Genomic DNA, 18,395 nt, shown 5'->3' with positions numbered 1-18,395 from the left:
TACAGGGAATGCAGTGGAGCTGACGCTGAGATCATTTAGTAATTTGTTTATATCATCGCTAGTCTCACTGAACTCTTCTGAATTCTACATGTCATGTGTGGTCTGGCGTCTCCTTACCAGCAACAGGTCCCAGGTTCAAACTAGTTAATTCCCTAAAAAACACGCTCAGAGCGTCGTTGCGCGAAAGTGGTAGGGAGACACGATATAGAACAAGCAGACGCCACCATGAATGTTTAGAGAGTTACTCATAAATTCAAAGTGTTACAAGTAGTCCATCTAGCACAATGACTGTGCCTCGGAAGTTAAAAACAAAGGGGTCAATGGTCGAGCAGCACCTCGTAAGATACTAATTTCTGTAATCAGTGCTAAGTGACGGTTGAGACGGTAAAAAAGAGCGATACCACAGGACAATGAATGACTAGAAACAAGAATTTTAGAGTGTTGAATCACGCTAGACTCCGTGGAAATCCATTGAAACAGTACGGGTTTTGCGATTGCCTGGAGAAAGTTACCTGTTTTCATGTGTAATACCAACAGCGGAGTAAGGAGGAGGTGGTGTTATGGTATGGGGATATGTTTCGTGGTTAGGACGAGGTCCCTGAATAGCGCTTAAGAAAACGCTACGTGCAGAAGCGTATGAATACATTTTACAGCATTGTGTACTGCGTACGGTAGCGGAACGCCTGAAGAATATACGCTGAAGCGCCAAACTAACAGGTATAGGCACACATTTTCAAATATAAAGATATGTAAACAGGCAGAATACGGCGCTACGGTCGGCAACGCCTATATAAGTGTCTGGCACAGTTGTTAGATCGGTTACTGCTGCTACAATAGCTGGTTATCAAGATGTGAGTTTGAACGTGATATTATATTCGGCGCAAGAGTGATGGGACACAGCATCTCCGAGGTAGCGATGAAGTGACGATTTTTCCGTACGACTGTTTTACGAATGTATCGTAAATGTCAGGGATCCCGAAAAACAACAAATCTCCGAAATCTCTGCAGCCGGAAAAAGATCCTACAGGAACGGCACCAACGACGCTTGAACGACGTTCAGCGTGACAGAAGTGAACAATTCCGCAAGTTGCTGCAGATTTCAGTGCTGGGACATCAACAAGTGTCAGCGTGCAAACCATTCAACGGATCATCATAGATGTGGGCTTTCGATCGGACGAGTCTCGTGACAAATTATATCCAGCGGATCGACGTGTACGGGTACGGAGACAGCTTCATGAATCCATGGATCCTACGTGTCAGCAGGGGACTGTTAAAGCTAGGGGAGGCTGTGTAATGGTGTGGGGCGTGTGCAGTTTGAGTGATATAGGATCCCTGATGAGTCTAGATATGACTGGCAGGTGACACGTACGTAAGTATCCTGTCTGATCACCTGCATCCATTCATGTCCACTGTGCATTCCGACGGACTTGGGGAATTTCAGCAGGACAATGCGTCACATGGTCCCCGATTTCAGTTCATAAGAGCTGATTGTATGGTTCGAGTGTGGCGCAGACCCATGAAGCCATGGACCCAAGTTGTCAATAAGGCACTGTGCAAACTGGTGGTGGCTCCATAATGGTGTGGGCTGTGTTTACATGGAATGGACTGGGTCCTCTGGTCCAACTGAACCGATGATTTACTGGAAATGGTTATGTTCGGCTACTTGGAAACCATGTTTCGAGACGTGTGACTGGCCCACAACTGCTCGCGATTGGTTTTAAGAACATTCTGGATAGTTTGAATATTTCGCAATATTGTATTAGTATTACATTTTGTCTAGGTAGTTTTTTTATTAAAACAGTTGAGAAGTAAAGGACAATTCAGTGACCAGTGTTTGTGTCTTATGGATTTTATTTTACCGTCTTTTTATTTTTGATCTCTTTTTTATACTTTCTATTAATGAATATGTATGGAAAATTAATTGTAAATAATGACAATTGATGTTGCATAAGAGAGAAGATTTCTATTGCAAGTTTGATGATTTTGCCGATTGTACAGGGGCATGAACATGGTACCAATAAGGGAATGCAACTAGTAGCTAAATATGATGTTGTTATCTACACTGAAGAGCCAAAGAGACTGATACACATGCCCAACATTGTGTAGGGCCTCCGCGACCACGCAGAAGTGCCGGAACTCGACGTGGCATGGACTCGACTAATGTCTGAAGTAGTGCTGGAGGGAATTGACCCATGAATCTTGCAGGGTTGTCCATAAATCCGTAAGAGTACGACGGGGTGGAGATCTCATCTGGGCAGCACGTTGCAAGGCATCCAGATATCCTCACTAATGTTCATGTCTGGGGAGTTTGGTGGCCACAGGAAGTGTTTAAACTCACAAGAGTGTTTCTGGGGCCACTCTGTAGCAATTCTCGACGTGTGGGATGACGCATTGTCCTGCTGAAATTCCCCAAGTCCGTAGGAATGCACAATGGACATGAATCGATGCAGGTGATCAGACAGAATACTTATATACGTGTCACCTGTCAGTCGTATCTAGATTTATCGAGGGTCCCATATCAGTCAAACTGCACACGCCCCACACCATTACTGAGCCTCCACTAGGTTGAGCAGTCCCCTGCTGACACGCAGGGTCCACGGATTCATGATGATGTCTGAATTCCAACGAATATTAATGGGACATAATCGAGAGGTCAGTTCTACATCTACATCTACGTCTACATCCATACTCCGCAAGCCACCTTACGGTGTGTGGCGGAGGGTACCTTGAGTACCTCTATCGGTTGTGCTTTCTATTCCAGTCTCGTATTGTTCGTGGAAAGAAGGACTGTCGATATGCCTCTGGGTAGGCTCTAATCTCTCTGATTTTATCCTCATGGTCTCATCGCGAGATATTCGTAGGAGGCAGCAATATACTGCTTGACTCCTCGGTGAAGATATGTTCTCGAAACTTCAACAAAACCAACTGTAGTACACCGTGTTACCAGACGTCTGTGATAGTGTAGTCTTGTAGGAACTGTGACCATGGTGTATTCGAACTCTGAAAAGGCGGAGAAGATACTCATGTATGGCGAGTGTCGACGAAATGCAGTTGAAGCCTGCATGGTGTATGCAGAACGGTACCCGGACAGAGAGCATCCAACGTGCCACACATTGCAAAACATCTACCGCCAACTTTATGCAACAGGTATGGTGGTAGCACGCAAACGGGTCCGTAACAGGCCCGTCACAGGAGAAGCGGGTGCAGTTGGTGTGTTAGCTGCTGTTGCCATGAACCCACACATGAGTACACAGGACATTGCGAGAGCCGGTGGACTGAGTCAAAGTAGTGTCATGCGCATACTGCGTCGTCACCGCTTTCACCCGTTTCATGTGTCGCTACATTAGCACTTACATGGTGATGACTTTAATCATCGAGTGTAATTCTGTCAATGGACATTAACAGAAATGCGTTGCAGTTCTACCTGTTTACCGATGAAGCGGGTTTCACAAACCACGGGGCAGTGAATCAACGGAACATGTATTACTGGTCCGTGGACAATCCTCGCTGGCCCAGACAGGTAGAGCGACAGCGACCGTGGACTGTAAATGTATGGTGCGGAATCATTGGCGACTACCTCATTGGTCCTCACTTCATTGCAGGGGCCCAAACAAACCAGCAAGATACATCGCGTTTCTACAGAATGATTTGCCAACGTTGCTCGAAAATGTCCCACTGGAAGCGCGTCGATGTATGTGGTATCAGCATGATGGTGCACCTGCACATTCCGCAATTAACACTAGGCTGACCCTTGACAGGATGTTCGACGGACGTTTCATACGACGTGGACGACGCATAAATTGGCCAGCCCGTTCTCCTGATCTTACACATCTGAACTTCTTTCTGTGGGGTACGTTAAAGAAGAATGTGTACCGTGATGTGCCTACAACCCCAGAGGATATGAAAAACGTATTGTGGCAGCCTGCGGCTACATTACACCCGATGTACTGCGGCGTGTACGATATTCATTACGCTAGAGATTGCAATTGTGTGTAGCAAATGATGGCCACCACATTGAACATCTATTGGCCTGACATGTCGGGACACACTCTATTCCACTCCGTAATTGAAAACGGAACCACGTATGTACGTGTACCTCACCCCTCATGGCAATGTACATGTGAGTCAGTGAAAAAGACTAATAAAAAGGTGTTAGCATGTTGACGTAATGTGCTATTCCAGTCTCCTCTGTACCTAAGGCCCATCACCGTTCCCTTTGGATCCCTACGTAATTCGATGCTCTCCGATACACACGATCGAACAGCGGAGGAGTGGTACTCAAGCGTCAAATTTAGGTTACAATATCTCCGGATGTAATTAACATTTTACAATGCAACAAACGGAACTGATTACGTATTTGTTTATATGTTCAGATCTGCTAACAAAACTAACGGGGTTCCATTTTTAAAAAACGTTGGTTTGTGTTAAAAAACAAACTTCCGTGCATTTTTTTTATGGTTTGTATTAACTAATTACACTAGCCCCTCTCCTCACGTTCGGTCTGTGGAATCGATTCGTCAGTATTTGATGTGGTTTAGGAAATATATCCAGCGGTAATGTTAGGTGACTCACCCTGTATAAAGAGTTGATGGTTGGAGACACAACATCTACATCTACATCTACATCCGTACTCCGCAAGCCACCTAAAGGTGTGTGGCGGAGGGTACCCTGAGTACCTCTATCGGTTGTGCTTTCTATTCCAGTCTCGTATTGTACGTGGAAAGAAGGATTGTCGGTATGCTTCTGTGTGGGCTCTAATCTCTCTGATTTTATCCTCATGGTCTCTTCGCGAGATATACGTAGGAGGGAGCAATATACTGCTTGACTCTTCGGTGAAGGTATGTTCTCGAAACTTTAACAAAAGCCCGTACCGAGCTACTGAGCGTCTCTCCTGCAGAGTCTTCCACTGGAGTTTATCTATCATCTCCGTAACGCTTTCGCAATTACTAAATGATCCTGTAACGAAGCGCGCTGCTCTCCGTTGGATCTTCTCTATCTCTTCTATCAACCCTACCTGGTGCGGATCCCACACTGCTGAGCAGTATTCAAGCATTGGGCGAACAAGTGTACTGTAACCTACTTCCTTTGTTGTCGGATTGCATTTCCTTAGGATTCTTCCAATGAATCTCAGTCTGGCATCTGCTTTACCGACGATCAACTTTATATGATCATTCCATTTTAAATCACTCCTAATGCGTACTCCCAGATAATTTATGGAATTAACTGCTTCCAGTTGCTGACCTGCTATTTTGTAGCTAAATGATAAGGGACCTATCTTTCTATGTATTCGCATCACATTACACTTCGCTACATTGAGATTCAATTGCCATTCCGTGCACCATGCGTCAATTCGCTGCAGATCCTCCTGCATTTCAGTACAATTTTCCATTGTTGCAACCTCTCGATACACCACAGCATCATCTGCAAAAAGCCTCAGTGAACTTCCGATGTCATCCACCAGGTCATTTATGTATATTGTGAACAGCAACGGTCCTATGACACTCCCCTGCGGCACACCTGAAATCACTCTTACTTCGGAAGACAACATCGAGGTTACAGATAGTCTGCGTAAACAGCCGGTAGATGTTGACCACTGATGCATCGTGTATACGCATGGTGTTAACATGTTCAGAAAAGGCCTGAAGATGGTGCACTCAAGTACCGAAAGTGGTAGCCGTAAAACAAATGACATCAAAAGGTCGGGTGTAGGTGTTTCATTTTATTAGATAAGTGAACGGCCGAAGTTCCCCAGACCTCCAATCACAAGGACGGACATACAAAGAAAAAATAAGAGGAGGCAGCATAGCTCAGTTTTTTTGAGGGTACTTCCCAGAACTGTGGCTGCACTACGGCTATCAAAAAGAGGTGCTGGAATGCATCTCAGGACTTTTGTCACCTCAGCGAGTAGTGAGTACCTGCAGGATGTTGACGGAGGAGTTCTTGTCGTCGGGGCCGACCCACTGCTCGATGAGCACGCCCTCGTTGTACTCGCCGCGCAGGCGGCCCAGCAGCACCTCGACGCTGAAGGCGGGCGGCGCCCACTGCTCGTCGGTGACGGGCCAGCCGCCCAGCGCGCGCAGCACCCCCCGCAGCGGCTCGTCGCCCAGACGTCGGATCTGCTCTGCAACACCGCCGCCGACACCACGCGCTTCAGCCCCACACACTACTGCCGCCACACACTGCTACAGCTGCACTGTTCACTACACACCGTACATTAATACAACATCAATTACCACATCCTCGCATCCGAGAAAAACAAAATTGTTACGGCGTGAAGTCAAGCGCCAGTGCCCCAGTGGGGAACGAAAGAGAAGGGAAGGCTGTGGGAAGAAGTCAGCCAATCGCACGCTGACCGGACCTCCCTCCGAGACGACGACGCGGCAGCGGCGGCCCCTATGTGAAGACATAAGCGCCGCGATCGAATTGCGACGGCCCTGTTCGACAGCAGCTTCTAGCTACTTGTATAGCAGCGTCAAAGATAGGCACTTCCATAGCAGTTCAGGAAAGACTTTCGTCAGAGTTCAGCAGTCACTGCAAAGACTGATTACGAGGGCTGTCCAGAAAGTAAGTTACGATCGGTCGCGAAAAGGAAACGACTATGAAAATGCGATAAAGCTTTGCAAAGATGTGTTGGGCAGTGTCTCTAGTATGACTCTAGGTAGAATTATGTCGCTCTTTTCATTCCTGAGCTCTTAATGAGAGCGTAAAGATGTTATAGAAAATAGTGTCTCCCGCCAAGTACGAGGGCCTGGTGAGAATTTTCCCCTGAAGCTATGTAACCAACATTACATAACTGTCGTGCGGTTTCTTCTTCAAGACAATTTTCAGCCTCATTCTGCAGGGGCAATGAAGATGTTCCTGCGTCGTTTCAATTGGAAATGTTTGGTTACCCACAATACAGCCCGTAATTGTCTCCCACTGAGTTTCACCTCTGCTCAAACGAACCGCTTGCTATGAAGACAACATTTTGGCACAGACAACGAGCCTTAGGCCAGCGTAGAGAATTGTCGCCCTTTGCTTGCTACACACCTGTGTCAGTGTCAAAGTTAAGTATTGTAATTTTATTATTGTAATAAAGCTCATTAATAGGAGTTTTTTGATTATTTGTCTAGCGAACCAAGTATGCAGGCTTCCCTGGCACTACAAAATTAATGTCTGAAAGAAAATAAACGATGTATAAATGAGCTGACATTTGACGTCTATGAATGTACCGTAAGTAGAACCCCTACAGGAAGCTATTTTTTTATTTTCTCGAGTTTGTGCCCCTCCATCTACACCTCCATCTACACAAATACTGCGCACACCATCGTACGTCCCGTGGCGAAGGGCACCCTGTACCACAATGAAATGTGGTAAAAATATGTTGTTTTGAAGAGCGCGCCGCAGCGCGTAATGTGAAGCATTCGCCCTCCGTTTCTGGCGGTGGCGCCGCTGTGGCAGCCACAGCTTTGGTGTCTCCCTCTGGTGGGAAACGGGAAAGGTTGCCTGTTCACTTGCATTTAAGGGGCGCTATGAGCTCGCTAGTCGGGGAGTCTGGTCAGTTGGTCAGCTGGGTCATTGGTGGGGCAGTCAGTGTCTGTCTGTCGTCCGGAGTGCTAGTATGTGTTAGGCCGCCACTCTGATCGACTTTGTTCAGGCAATGGTCATTGGCGGTTGGATCGATCGGTTGGTCGGTCGCGCACTGGGACACAATATGACTTGTCCGTCTTGAGCGTCGGCGCATGTGAGGTCGCCACGTGAGTCCAGTGGACCGCACCGTATAGCGAAGGGTAGTGGCTTCGCGGCCGACTCGAGAGCAACAGAGTCAACCCACGACATCGGGATGGCCGGTGCGATCTGCGACGCCGTGAAGCGAGAGATTGGCGCGCCTTTCTGCGTCCGTTGTAGCGGCTGGTAGCAAACGGTTCGGGAGAGCGTTTTGGGGTGCTGCGCCCGGTTTTCGCCAGATATCACAGTTTATCAGAAGTTAAGTGATTCGTGATATGTTGTTTCATTTACTTGTTATATTCTACTTGTTTTCTTGCTTAGTCTTTCGCCCCCACCTTGCTCGTGTGTCTGTCTGTCTGTCGGTCGGTCTGCCGTACGTTAAAATCTGCCTCTCTCATGTTTGTCGGATTCGGTGTTAACGAATTTATTGCTTGAAGTGTAACGGCCGAATTCCTGAAATATGTTTTTTATCTTGCCTATCATCTTGAGAGGCGGTATATGTGTAATGTAGAGCATGTTTGTATATTTTATGTAAGACGGCATTTCATGTTTTTTTATTTAAATGGTCATTTTAGTATATAAATTTGCCACCCTTCCACCGTAAGAGTTTTTGTTATCAAGTTGCACCTTCGGTGGCCACTTAAATTTTTTAGTGCTAGTGTTTTGTACCATTTTCATCCCTCCTATGGGGTGAATAGTTGATCTGCTTGTGTGAGTTGTTAAAAATTTTTAGCTTAAAGTAATCTGGTGTGTTGCAGATTTGCACCAGTGTAGTATTTCAGTGGTTGTCGTGGGCGGTCGTGACTACGGTCGTGTCAAAACGCAGCGGCAAGGTTCTCAGCCAGAAAGCTCATACTGTCAATATTTGTTCTTTCTGCCTCTGAATAAAATTGTAACTTGATATTTTGAGGGAGGTTTCTGATTCTAATTTTAAATCTGTTTCAAAAAATGGGGGTTTTAGGAATAAAATTTCCATTTATTTAAACAAATTTAATTTGTTTTCATCAGTTACCCACTGGCAACTACTTCCATGGTCACATAGTGTGATTAAATGTGTTAATGTTCCTGATGAATCACTAGTAAATAAATAAAATTCTTAAGAAAATGTTTTGAAAGAAAATTCTCGGTTCACACTACTTATTTCCTTTCCTATCCCACTCGCAAACAGGGTGAGGGAAAACGACTTCTATATTCTCCGTATGAGCCCTATCTTCACATATCTTAACTTCGTGGTCTTTACACGCAATATATGTTGGCGACAGTAGAATCGTTCGGGAGTCAGCTTCAAATGCCGACTCTCTAAATTTTGTCAATAGTGTTTCTCGAAAAGAACGTCGCCTTCCCTTCAGGGATTCCCATTTGAGCTCCCGAAACATCTCCGTAACACTTACGTATGTTCGTCGCCTTCCTTACCACAGTTATCACATGCTCGTTCCATTTCACATCGCTTTGCAATGTTTTGCCCATATATTTAAACTACTTGACTGTGTCAAGCAGGCCACTAGTAATGCTGTATCCGAACATTATATGTTTTATCTTCCTACTCATCCGCATTAACTTACATTTTTACACATTTAGGGCTACGTGCCATCATCACAACTGGAAATTTTGTGTAAGTCGTATCTTTGTACAGTCACTGAACTTCGACACCTAACCGCACACCACGGCAGGCATCAGCAGCAAACAACCGCAGATTGCTGCTCACCTCATCAAACAAATCATTTATGTGTATAAACAATAACACCGGTCCTATCACACTTCCCTGGGGCACTTCTGACGATACCCTTCTCTCTGATGAACACTGGGCGTCGAGGATAACCTACTGCATTCTATTATTCAAGAACTCTTGGCGTCACTCTCGTATCTGTGAACTTATTCCATATCATTCTACCTTCGTGGGCAGCTTGCAAAGGGGCACCATATAAAATGCTTTCCGAAAATTTAAAAATATGGAACCTGCTTGTTGCCCTTCATCTATAGTTCTCAGTATATCATGTGAGAAGAAGGCAAGCTGAGTTTCGCACGAGCGATGCTTTCAAAAAACATGCTGATTCTTAGACGTGAGCTTCTCATTCTCTAGACAGTTTATTATACTCGAAATGAGAATATGTTCAAGCACTCTGCAGCAAACAGAAGTTTGGGATATTGATCTGTAGTTTTGCGGGTCCGCTCTTTTACCTTTCTTACATACAGAGGTCACATGCGCCCGGCCCCAGCTTCAGTCCTTACATGCTCATTTCATATCGCTTTGCAACATTACGGCTAGATACTTAATCGACATTACTGTGGCAAGAAACACAGTACTAATGTTTCATTCGAACATTACGGGGTTGTTTCTCCTACTCATCTGCTTTCCGGAATTCAACCGCAAGCCAAGTACAGTTATGGCATTCAGAATAAAAATTATAAAGCATGAAAGTAATGTCATTAATACATTAACGTCATCAGATGTGAAGCTTCATAAAGGAAACAAAGATGCGGAAGACATCAAAGTGGAATAACCCCATTTTAAAGTTTATTCCTTGTTTATTCCACTTCAAAAAGAATTAATGTGGCATTTTCTCAACCGTGAAGACGATTTTTTCCTACTTCCAATTTTTAACTTTCAGTTTGGATCTAACATAAAGGGAACGGGAATAAATTTTTGTTAATATTCTCTAGCTGCATTCCATAGCTCGTTGGATACCCTGGATTCAAACATATGAGGATGTAATTTCACATCGTTGAATTATAATGAAAGCATCCATTTTCATATTAATAACAAAGATGTATTTCGCATATACTGTCCATATATGCTTATATTTAAGGTACCAAAATAATCCACACTTAAAATATTTTTTTAAAAATATTATTGGCTTTCGGAATGAGCCCATGCAGCTGTCGAAACACTGGAAACTTTGTTTTGCCAGTGAGAGTATACATTAGTTTAAGTCATATCCTGGCACGAAGTTACATAGGCTTAGCAAAGGACACTCGCCGAAATAAAACAGATCTCACATCCACTGTATACTGAAACAAGTAAACAAGACGAAAATGTAACATAGGATATACAGAAGTAGTATGCGATACAAATCCTACTGGTAACACAATAAGAAATAATAAATCGCCGCTGGGATACTTAAGCGATATTCCCAATCCCATCCTTATTGATGACTATGTATCTAAAATTTAAAAATAAAATGGTTTTTTATATCTCCTGTAAGAATTCTTTCAAAAACTGCGGATAGATAACTGAATTATCTGTGCAGTCCTATAAGTACTGTTTAGACAGAACATGAGAACACAGATTCAAAAAGAAGTAGATTCTGGTAGCACAGCCACACTTATATACACACCAGTCTTCAGACACATACATCTAGGAGGTTCAAAGTGACATATATTCATAGCCTGAGCTTTCCATATGCATTGGTTTTCCATTGGCATTCTAACTACCAAGAGTATTAGATCAGCAGGACAACGAACTCTATCGAGATGTTGGCATTGTTAACTAACTCGTAGAGTATTTTGTACGTTGCTATATCGTTGGATGCTAACAATGTTTGGAGATTGCTTTGGACCGGATGACCAAGAGCCCGAAAATTACTGGTAAGTACGTTTCCGTGATGTGTGTTTTCAGGACATTGTAGCAATATATGCATCTTCTTGCTCCCCCCAAACACATGGAGTGGCGGTGCTTAAGCTGAGCCGACACAGGTGTTTGTAACACTTCCGATGATTAAATTTCAGTCATGCTGTAACGGTTATGTCGTCTTATTATACCGTGGTACTACTGGAATCGTGGGATGAGTTAGTACGTAATTGCTGTTTTTCATTTTAGATGTCCTCGACAATTCCTCTTTCCACCCGTATGGCAACAGCAGTTTGAGCATGGGTATCATTACTGCGATGAGGAGGTTATCGTATTATATAGATCCATGCAGAGATGGTTGCTTTGCTAGTACATTTACTTGTTTATTTTCATGTATTCCAGGGTGGCTTTTTTACCTTTAAAAAATTATGTAGACAACTATTGATCTCTTGACATACAATAGGTCTTCTGGATTTCTTTGCAAATACAGGTTTTGAAGAATGTTGCGTTTTCAAACTTGCAGAATCACTGATATGAAAACTGAAAATTTGCTCTCTCTTGGAAAACATTCTTCGGGAGCCTATGTGAGTCAGGTAGTATTTTCTGAAAGTATTTGCCTAAACTGTAGTCTTATAGGGGAGCGAAACGTAGGTGGAATACAGTATAGACAGGAAGAGAGCAGGAGGTTTTGCCACGTAGTGTTACAATAATAGTACGTGGGTACATCGGATAACTCCTCATGAAAACGCACTGAATCGAACAGAGGAGAAGAGAGCTTTATGGCACAGGACACGGCCTGAGGCATCGAGGAAGAGTTAATTTGTTTGTCAAGGGAAGTGTGGTATGAAAAAATTGTAGAAAGAGACAAAGTCTTGAATGCAAAAAACAGTTTCCTGAGATTATAGGCTACAACAGTCATGCAGAGCTGATCAGATGTGTACAAAACTGCCTGGCACGGGACGTCGCACCAAATCTGTCGTCGGTCTGAAGATTGTAACAATAACAATGTCGCACCGGGAAGTATTGTAACACTAGGTAGATTGGGAATATAGCGGTAGGACTCGCAGCAGACGATTCCAAGAAGTATCCATATTGGCCAGTGTTCCTCTCCTCTGTTACAGTGCGTTGGGGGACGCAATATTGGATTCTTCTTCTGAGACATCTGTCGCCATTCCAATAAGCGTCCCTGTCCTTCTTTCCGGAATTCCACTCCAGGTCACGTACGGTTATGATATTGCTTGCCTTGCTCTCGGAACCCACGAGTGGATTTCCTGTGAAAACATATTTCGAATTTTCGCAGACCAAGGCTCGATTTAGCAATATCACTGACTCCAGCTCTGTATGTTGCTATATTTGGGCAGCCAAGATTTGCGAACAGCCAATACTGGATTTACTGCACACACTTACAGACCACTGAAGTATTTACGTTGGAGTTAGTACGTTATTAATTCTATTGCTTTGAAGGGTAGTGTGTTCTGAGTAATTCATCCACAGCGCTGCAGGCGGGAAATAGTTTGGATCAAAATGTAATATGTTGTTACTTGTAGAGTCGACAACCTTAAGAGAGAAGCAATTTTGGAAATGTATTTTGCCTTTTTATCAGATATTTCTTTTTTATACCTAATATTTTTAACGGAACAAAGCCGAAATATGCAAAATATTATTGGGAGTTCCGATTTTAGGTTGGATACACTTGCACATTGCAAGCTTGAGACATATTCAAAAGTCTTAGGTATTATCAGGTATCGGTAATTTCCGTTTATAAATTTATATTCATTGTTTTATACATAACTGTTTATACCTCACATGTTTAGAATAAATTTTGAAGGTTTAATTAAGAATCAGTAAATTTAAATATACCAAGTTTTGGTACAGACTTATTTCTTACTTTGTTGACAACGATGTTAACCTCTTTGCTTTGAAAGTTATCTTTGTACTTCTTCTTCGTGAACACTTGCCGGGAAGTTGTGGAGAACGGAGACGTGTGTTCAAAATGCGGTAGAAAGCAGACTTTATGGTTGTAATTGATAGCTCTTAGAAGCGAATAATTGTTACATTATGTTATTCCAATGTCTGAATACTTAAAATACAAATATTCGATGTGTAGATATTTATATCATTTCGTAAAAAGAGATTTACGAGACTTTCAGAAACCTAGCATCAGTGATTGCTGTTCGTACAAAGTAGAACTGCGGCATTATCATATCTCTATAAGAAGGTAACGGAGTCATCTTCAATACAATCAGCTAAGTAAGAGCTATATTTTAGTAAAGTGGCTACACCCTTCAATGCAGAATAATGACAAACGTCCATTCTATGGACAAGTCACTGTGTAATCAGTATTGAACTGGTATATCACAAGCTTCCGTCCGTGCCGCAGAACAAACGCGAAGTCTTAGCTTTAGTGGGCATTATTCCTACCAACTGAGAGTTCCTGACAGTTACGGCTTTTCTAGTCTTGGTAGTACTGTGAACAGGTGGACGAAGTCCGACGCATAGCATCGAAATTAAATTTCGTAAATAAGTCGGTTATTGTTTGTGGAATTTCGAAACAGGTTCATGAAACCAATACAAACAGCTAATATTTTTGCCACACAGATGAAGCCAATATTCGACAAAAATTGTGATTTACGTGTGAACTACAAGAGAAAAAAGTATCCGAAATATATCTGATGGGGAAGGCATTTAACAGAGGAGCCGACGTACACTTAGTTCGAAATTTTCATACGGAAGTCACTGGAAGCTGGGAGCCGACACTTCATGAAAAATGTGTAAATGTGCGGTGCTGTTTCAGTGAAAGCCAATGGGTATTTTTCATCTTGTAGCTAAATTATGGATGGTCTGATATAAATCTAACGAAAAACAATACTCCGTCACAATACTGGATAAAATTTACTTACAGAGGCAAGCGACGATATTGGTACTTCCTATCAACTAGCGAACCAGTCAATGCTCCGCAATTTAAGATCTGTTTATTAACTGGTTGTACATCATAACTCCTTCGCCCCTCCTCTCTCTGTCTGTTCCCTCCCCCCATCCCCCTCTCTGCCCACCTCCTCTTCCCCATCTCTCTCTGACTTTAAGTCTTCTTTACGGTTATTGCCAATGAAGCCTTTATTGGAAATCGATGTTCCTTAGAAGGAAGGGGTGCATTAGTTGGGACCATTGCCGTACGGTATATGAGAGGTACATATCAAGGCACCGGATTTGTGAGGATAGTTGCTACAGTGACAGTATTCCGTATTGTTTTAATCTTCAAACGGGTAGGACTTCAAAGATTCGGACGACTCTGATCCCTTACTAGGGTTCTAATCATACATAGACAAGACCTAGATACCACTTCCTGGTTTTCTTTTGAAACCGACCGTGAAGAAGTAAACAACATTGTACACAGCTGTGTATAAGAAGAAACAATATACAAGGGAGAAAAAATTTGTCTAATGGCTTAAATGACCTGCTATCATAGTGAAAACAGACTGCGAGAAGGAAAACGAAAACGCATAGTTTCATTGCACAGCAGAGCATATTATTTCCTTCCAGTCCGTTTTAACACAAAAGCTGTACGTTGTTTTTGAAATAAGATATGTAGTCTATGTCCATATGGATGTTTATTAAAGTATGGCGTAAAAATTGAAGTTAGTCGGCTAAGATGTTTTCCAGATTTCTGCTAACAACTCTTCCTTATTATGTATTATATATGTGTATATTTCAAATATATTAGCAAAAAAATATAGCCTCTGTCCGTTAAGATGTTTGTTAGAGTATTGTGTAAAAATCTGATGTAAACCCGTCAAGAACTCGGTGTTAGTTAACATCGTTTGCCCTTTATACAGGGTATACATAAAGTCCGGGAACACTTTCGATTATTTATTGCACAAGAACCAAATATTGTACAGTTATCATACTTATATCATTTTGAAGGTAAACTCTGAAAGTTTTTTTCATGTATACCGCCACAGCGTAGTTTGGTAATTTGCCGATAGTCAGCGCTAGTCACAAACATGGAGAATTCGCAGCTGCCGCATCGACGGATGGGCCGTGCTACAGAAGGGGACAGCTGTTTCACGAAATGGCCTGTCCGATAACCAGATCTCACTCCGTGTGAGTTTTTTCTGTGGGGACGCATTAAAGATCGCATGTATGTACCGCCTCTACTACGTGGTGTAGCAGAGCTCCAGGAGAGAATGCGGGAAGCGTTTGCCACAGTCGACGATGCCTTGCTGGGACGGGTTACCGTATTGACGTCTGCCAGGTCACATGGTTCGCATATCGAATGTTCGAAAAAAAAAAAAAAACATTTTAAACAATGTTTAGGTCTTGTGCAATAAATAATTGAAAGTGTTCCCGCACTTTATGTAAACTCTGTATACTGTATAGCCCTATACAGGGTTTAAAAGAAATTCCCTCCCCCCAGTCCTTTTGCATTTCCCTCCTCTCCCTCTTCTTATTCCCTCTCGCGTCTGCCCTGCCCCTCTCCCCCCTTATGAGTCCTCTCCCTCCTTGGTTCTCCCCCCTTTCGTTTTCTATTCTCTTCCGGCCTTGTTTTTCCCCCTCCTCCAGGTCCCCCCCCCCCAATCTACCTTTGTCTCGGGAGTGTCATATTTGTGCCACCATTTTCGTTCAGTGTTTTACAGTGTGTGTTTTTCCAGTGAGTGTTCCGTGGTGTGTCTTTAGGGAAGTGTAGCGAACAGCCATCATACTGTCGCTGGGTGTGATTTTTTTATCTCTTGCGAACAGAAACCAGACTGTCGCCATGTTTCTTAATTGTGAGTCTACTATGTTACTTGTCTGATTCCTGTGTATTTTATCGACATTGCCAACCTCTTTTGCTTTCTGTTTTAACTTTCCGCATTTTTACGCCGTTTTACACATTAAGTCGTAATTTTATCGCCTGTTTTTCCTTGTTTTTTCTTCTTCCTTTTCCTAAAAAAAAAGTCTGTAGGCTGTAGAGCAGCGCACTAAGCTGCTGCCAGCCCGCCCCCTTCGGGGGGGAATTTAAAATCAATAAAAAAAGCACTTGGACGTCGGCTTCCGATTCCTGAGGCATATATCAAGACAAAAGGTTATCTAGAAAAATCAGATCGAGTGTATTTTGCAAACATTTGTATGGTAACGAGGAATGGGCAACGAAGAACTTAAACCTGAAGGTCAGACAATGCGCCGTCCCTGCTTGGTCATTAAATCATGATGAAGACCTGCAGAGAAGAATCAGTATGCTAATGAAGTCCTTCCTAACGTTTCTGTGGTGTCCTCTGTCAATGTTTAGACCTACGTAACGATAGCCTTTCAATTCAGTCGATTACCGTTTCATCCATGCTCATTCCTTGTTAGTCCTTCTGTCGATTCTGGACATTGCCGTAGCTGAAAGTAGTTTTCCTTAAGAGGTTATACAGAAAGTCTAAGACAAGTAAGCTGTGGTTAACTATAGTGATTAAAATATCATGTACATGAAGGCCAGAGTATCACTTGCATTCTACAGAGGGTACCGAACAATTCAAAAGAAGTTTAAAATGTCTATAAATATGCAGACCAGGACAGAAATTAATTATACAGAGGATAAGATTAAAAATATATGAGATTTTCTGGAACACGAGACAGGACAACCAGTTAGTGCACAAGATACTATAACAATTAAACGAAATGACTATGTTGTGACTGATAATTCATAAATTGCGAGTATCTTCCAACAATCACTTAAGTCAATATATTAAAACGTCATTCCACAAAACTAGAAGGAACGAAAAATGACAACAACATCCTTTACTGAACTTAATATAATTATAAGAGATCTCCAAAAAAGCTTCTATGGTGCTGATGGAATTTCTAACAGTTTTCTGGAAAGTTGTTCCCATTTAATAAATAACATCCTTAGTGACACAAGTAATGCAACACTGACATAGAGACTTTATCCAGACAGAATAAAGTATGCCACTCTTAAGTCTCTTTATAAGAAAGCTGACAAGGTAGACTTAAATAATTATCGTCCAGATTAGTTATTGTTACCTTTTTCCAAAATATTCCAAAAAATAATATACCCAGAAGTTGTCACACATTTAAATTGAAACAGTTTACTTAGCACATCACAATTTGGATTCCAGAAGGGATGTCCGTCTTAGAATGTTGTTTACACATTTACTCGCCAAATGTTCCAAGCGTTAAATAATAAAAAATCGACAGCTGGCATTTTTTGTTATCGTTCCAAGCCGTCTTACTGCGCTGACCGAGCGAGGTGGAGCAGTGGTTAGCACACTGGACTCGCATTCAGGAGTAGGACGGCCATCCTGATTTAGGTTTTCCGTGATTTCCCTAAATCACTCCAGGCAAATACCGGGTTGGTTCCTTTGAAAGAGCTCGGCCGACTTCCTTCCCCATCCTTCCCTAATCCGATGACCTCGCTTTTTGATCTCTTCCACTAAATCAACTCAACCCAACTGCGCTGATTATGTGCTGTGCTGGCTGTGCTGTGCGCAGTCTATGGCTAGTTCGCATTATTGTCTGCCATTGTAGTGTTGGGCAGATGGATGTTAACAGCGCGTAGCGTTGCGCAGTTGGTTAGCCGCCCGCAGTAGTGGATGTGGGAAGAGAGATGGCGGAGTTTTGAAATTTGTAAGACTGGATGTCATGAACTGCTATATATATTATGACTTTTGAACAATATTAAGGTTTGTTCTCTATTAAAATCTTTCATTTGCTAGCTATACCTATCAGTACTTAGTGCCTTCCGTAGTTTGAATCTTTTATTTAGCTGGCAGTAGTGGCGCTCGCTGTATTGCAGTAGTTCGAGTAACGAAAATTTTTGGTGAGGTAAGTGATTTGTGAAAGGTATAGGTTAATGTTAGTCAGGGCCATACTTTCGTAGGGATTTTTGAAAGTCAGATTGCGTTGCGCTAAAAATAATATGTGTCAGTTTAAGCACAGTCTTGTATAATTTTTATAAGGGGACGTTTCATATGTCCACCCTTAGCCGAGGATACCTCACTGGAATCTACTGATTTTTTTCTTGTAGTTTGTGTAATTAGTGTAGATTTTGTTTATTGCTAGCGCGTAATTGTAGAGAGAATCTCCTTTGTAGTTGCAGTCTTTCATTGTTGTACAGTAAAACAGTTGTGGCTTGCATATA

The 18,395-nt window shown here is 42.6% G+C and overlaps 1 protein-coding gene across 1 annotated transcript in view; it reads right to left on the bottom strand.

The window, feature by feature from the left end:
- The window catches only part of LOC126354798 (neprilysin-1-like), a 518,824-nt gene that overhangs the window by 94,588 nt on the left and 405,841 nt on the right, over positions 1–18,395 (bottom strand). The window contains exon 5 of the mRNA XM_050004711.1: positions 5,916–6,121. Coding sequence (XP_049860668.1) covers positions 5,916–6,121 — 206 coding nt within the window. The remainder of the gene's footprint in view (positions 1–5,915; positions 6,122–18,395) is intronic.

Source organism: Schistocerca gregaria, chromosome 3 (assembly GCF_023897955.1).
Source record: "Schistocerca gregaria isolate iqSchGreg1 chromosome 3, iqSchGreg1.2, whole genome shotgun sequence".
NCBI lineage: Eukaryota > Metazoa > Arthropoda > Insecta > Orthoptera > Acrididae > Schistocerca > Schistocerca gregaria.
Note: the sequence above shows the minus strand (reverse complement) of the source record. Positions and strands in the feature narration are given on the sequence as shown.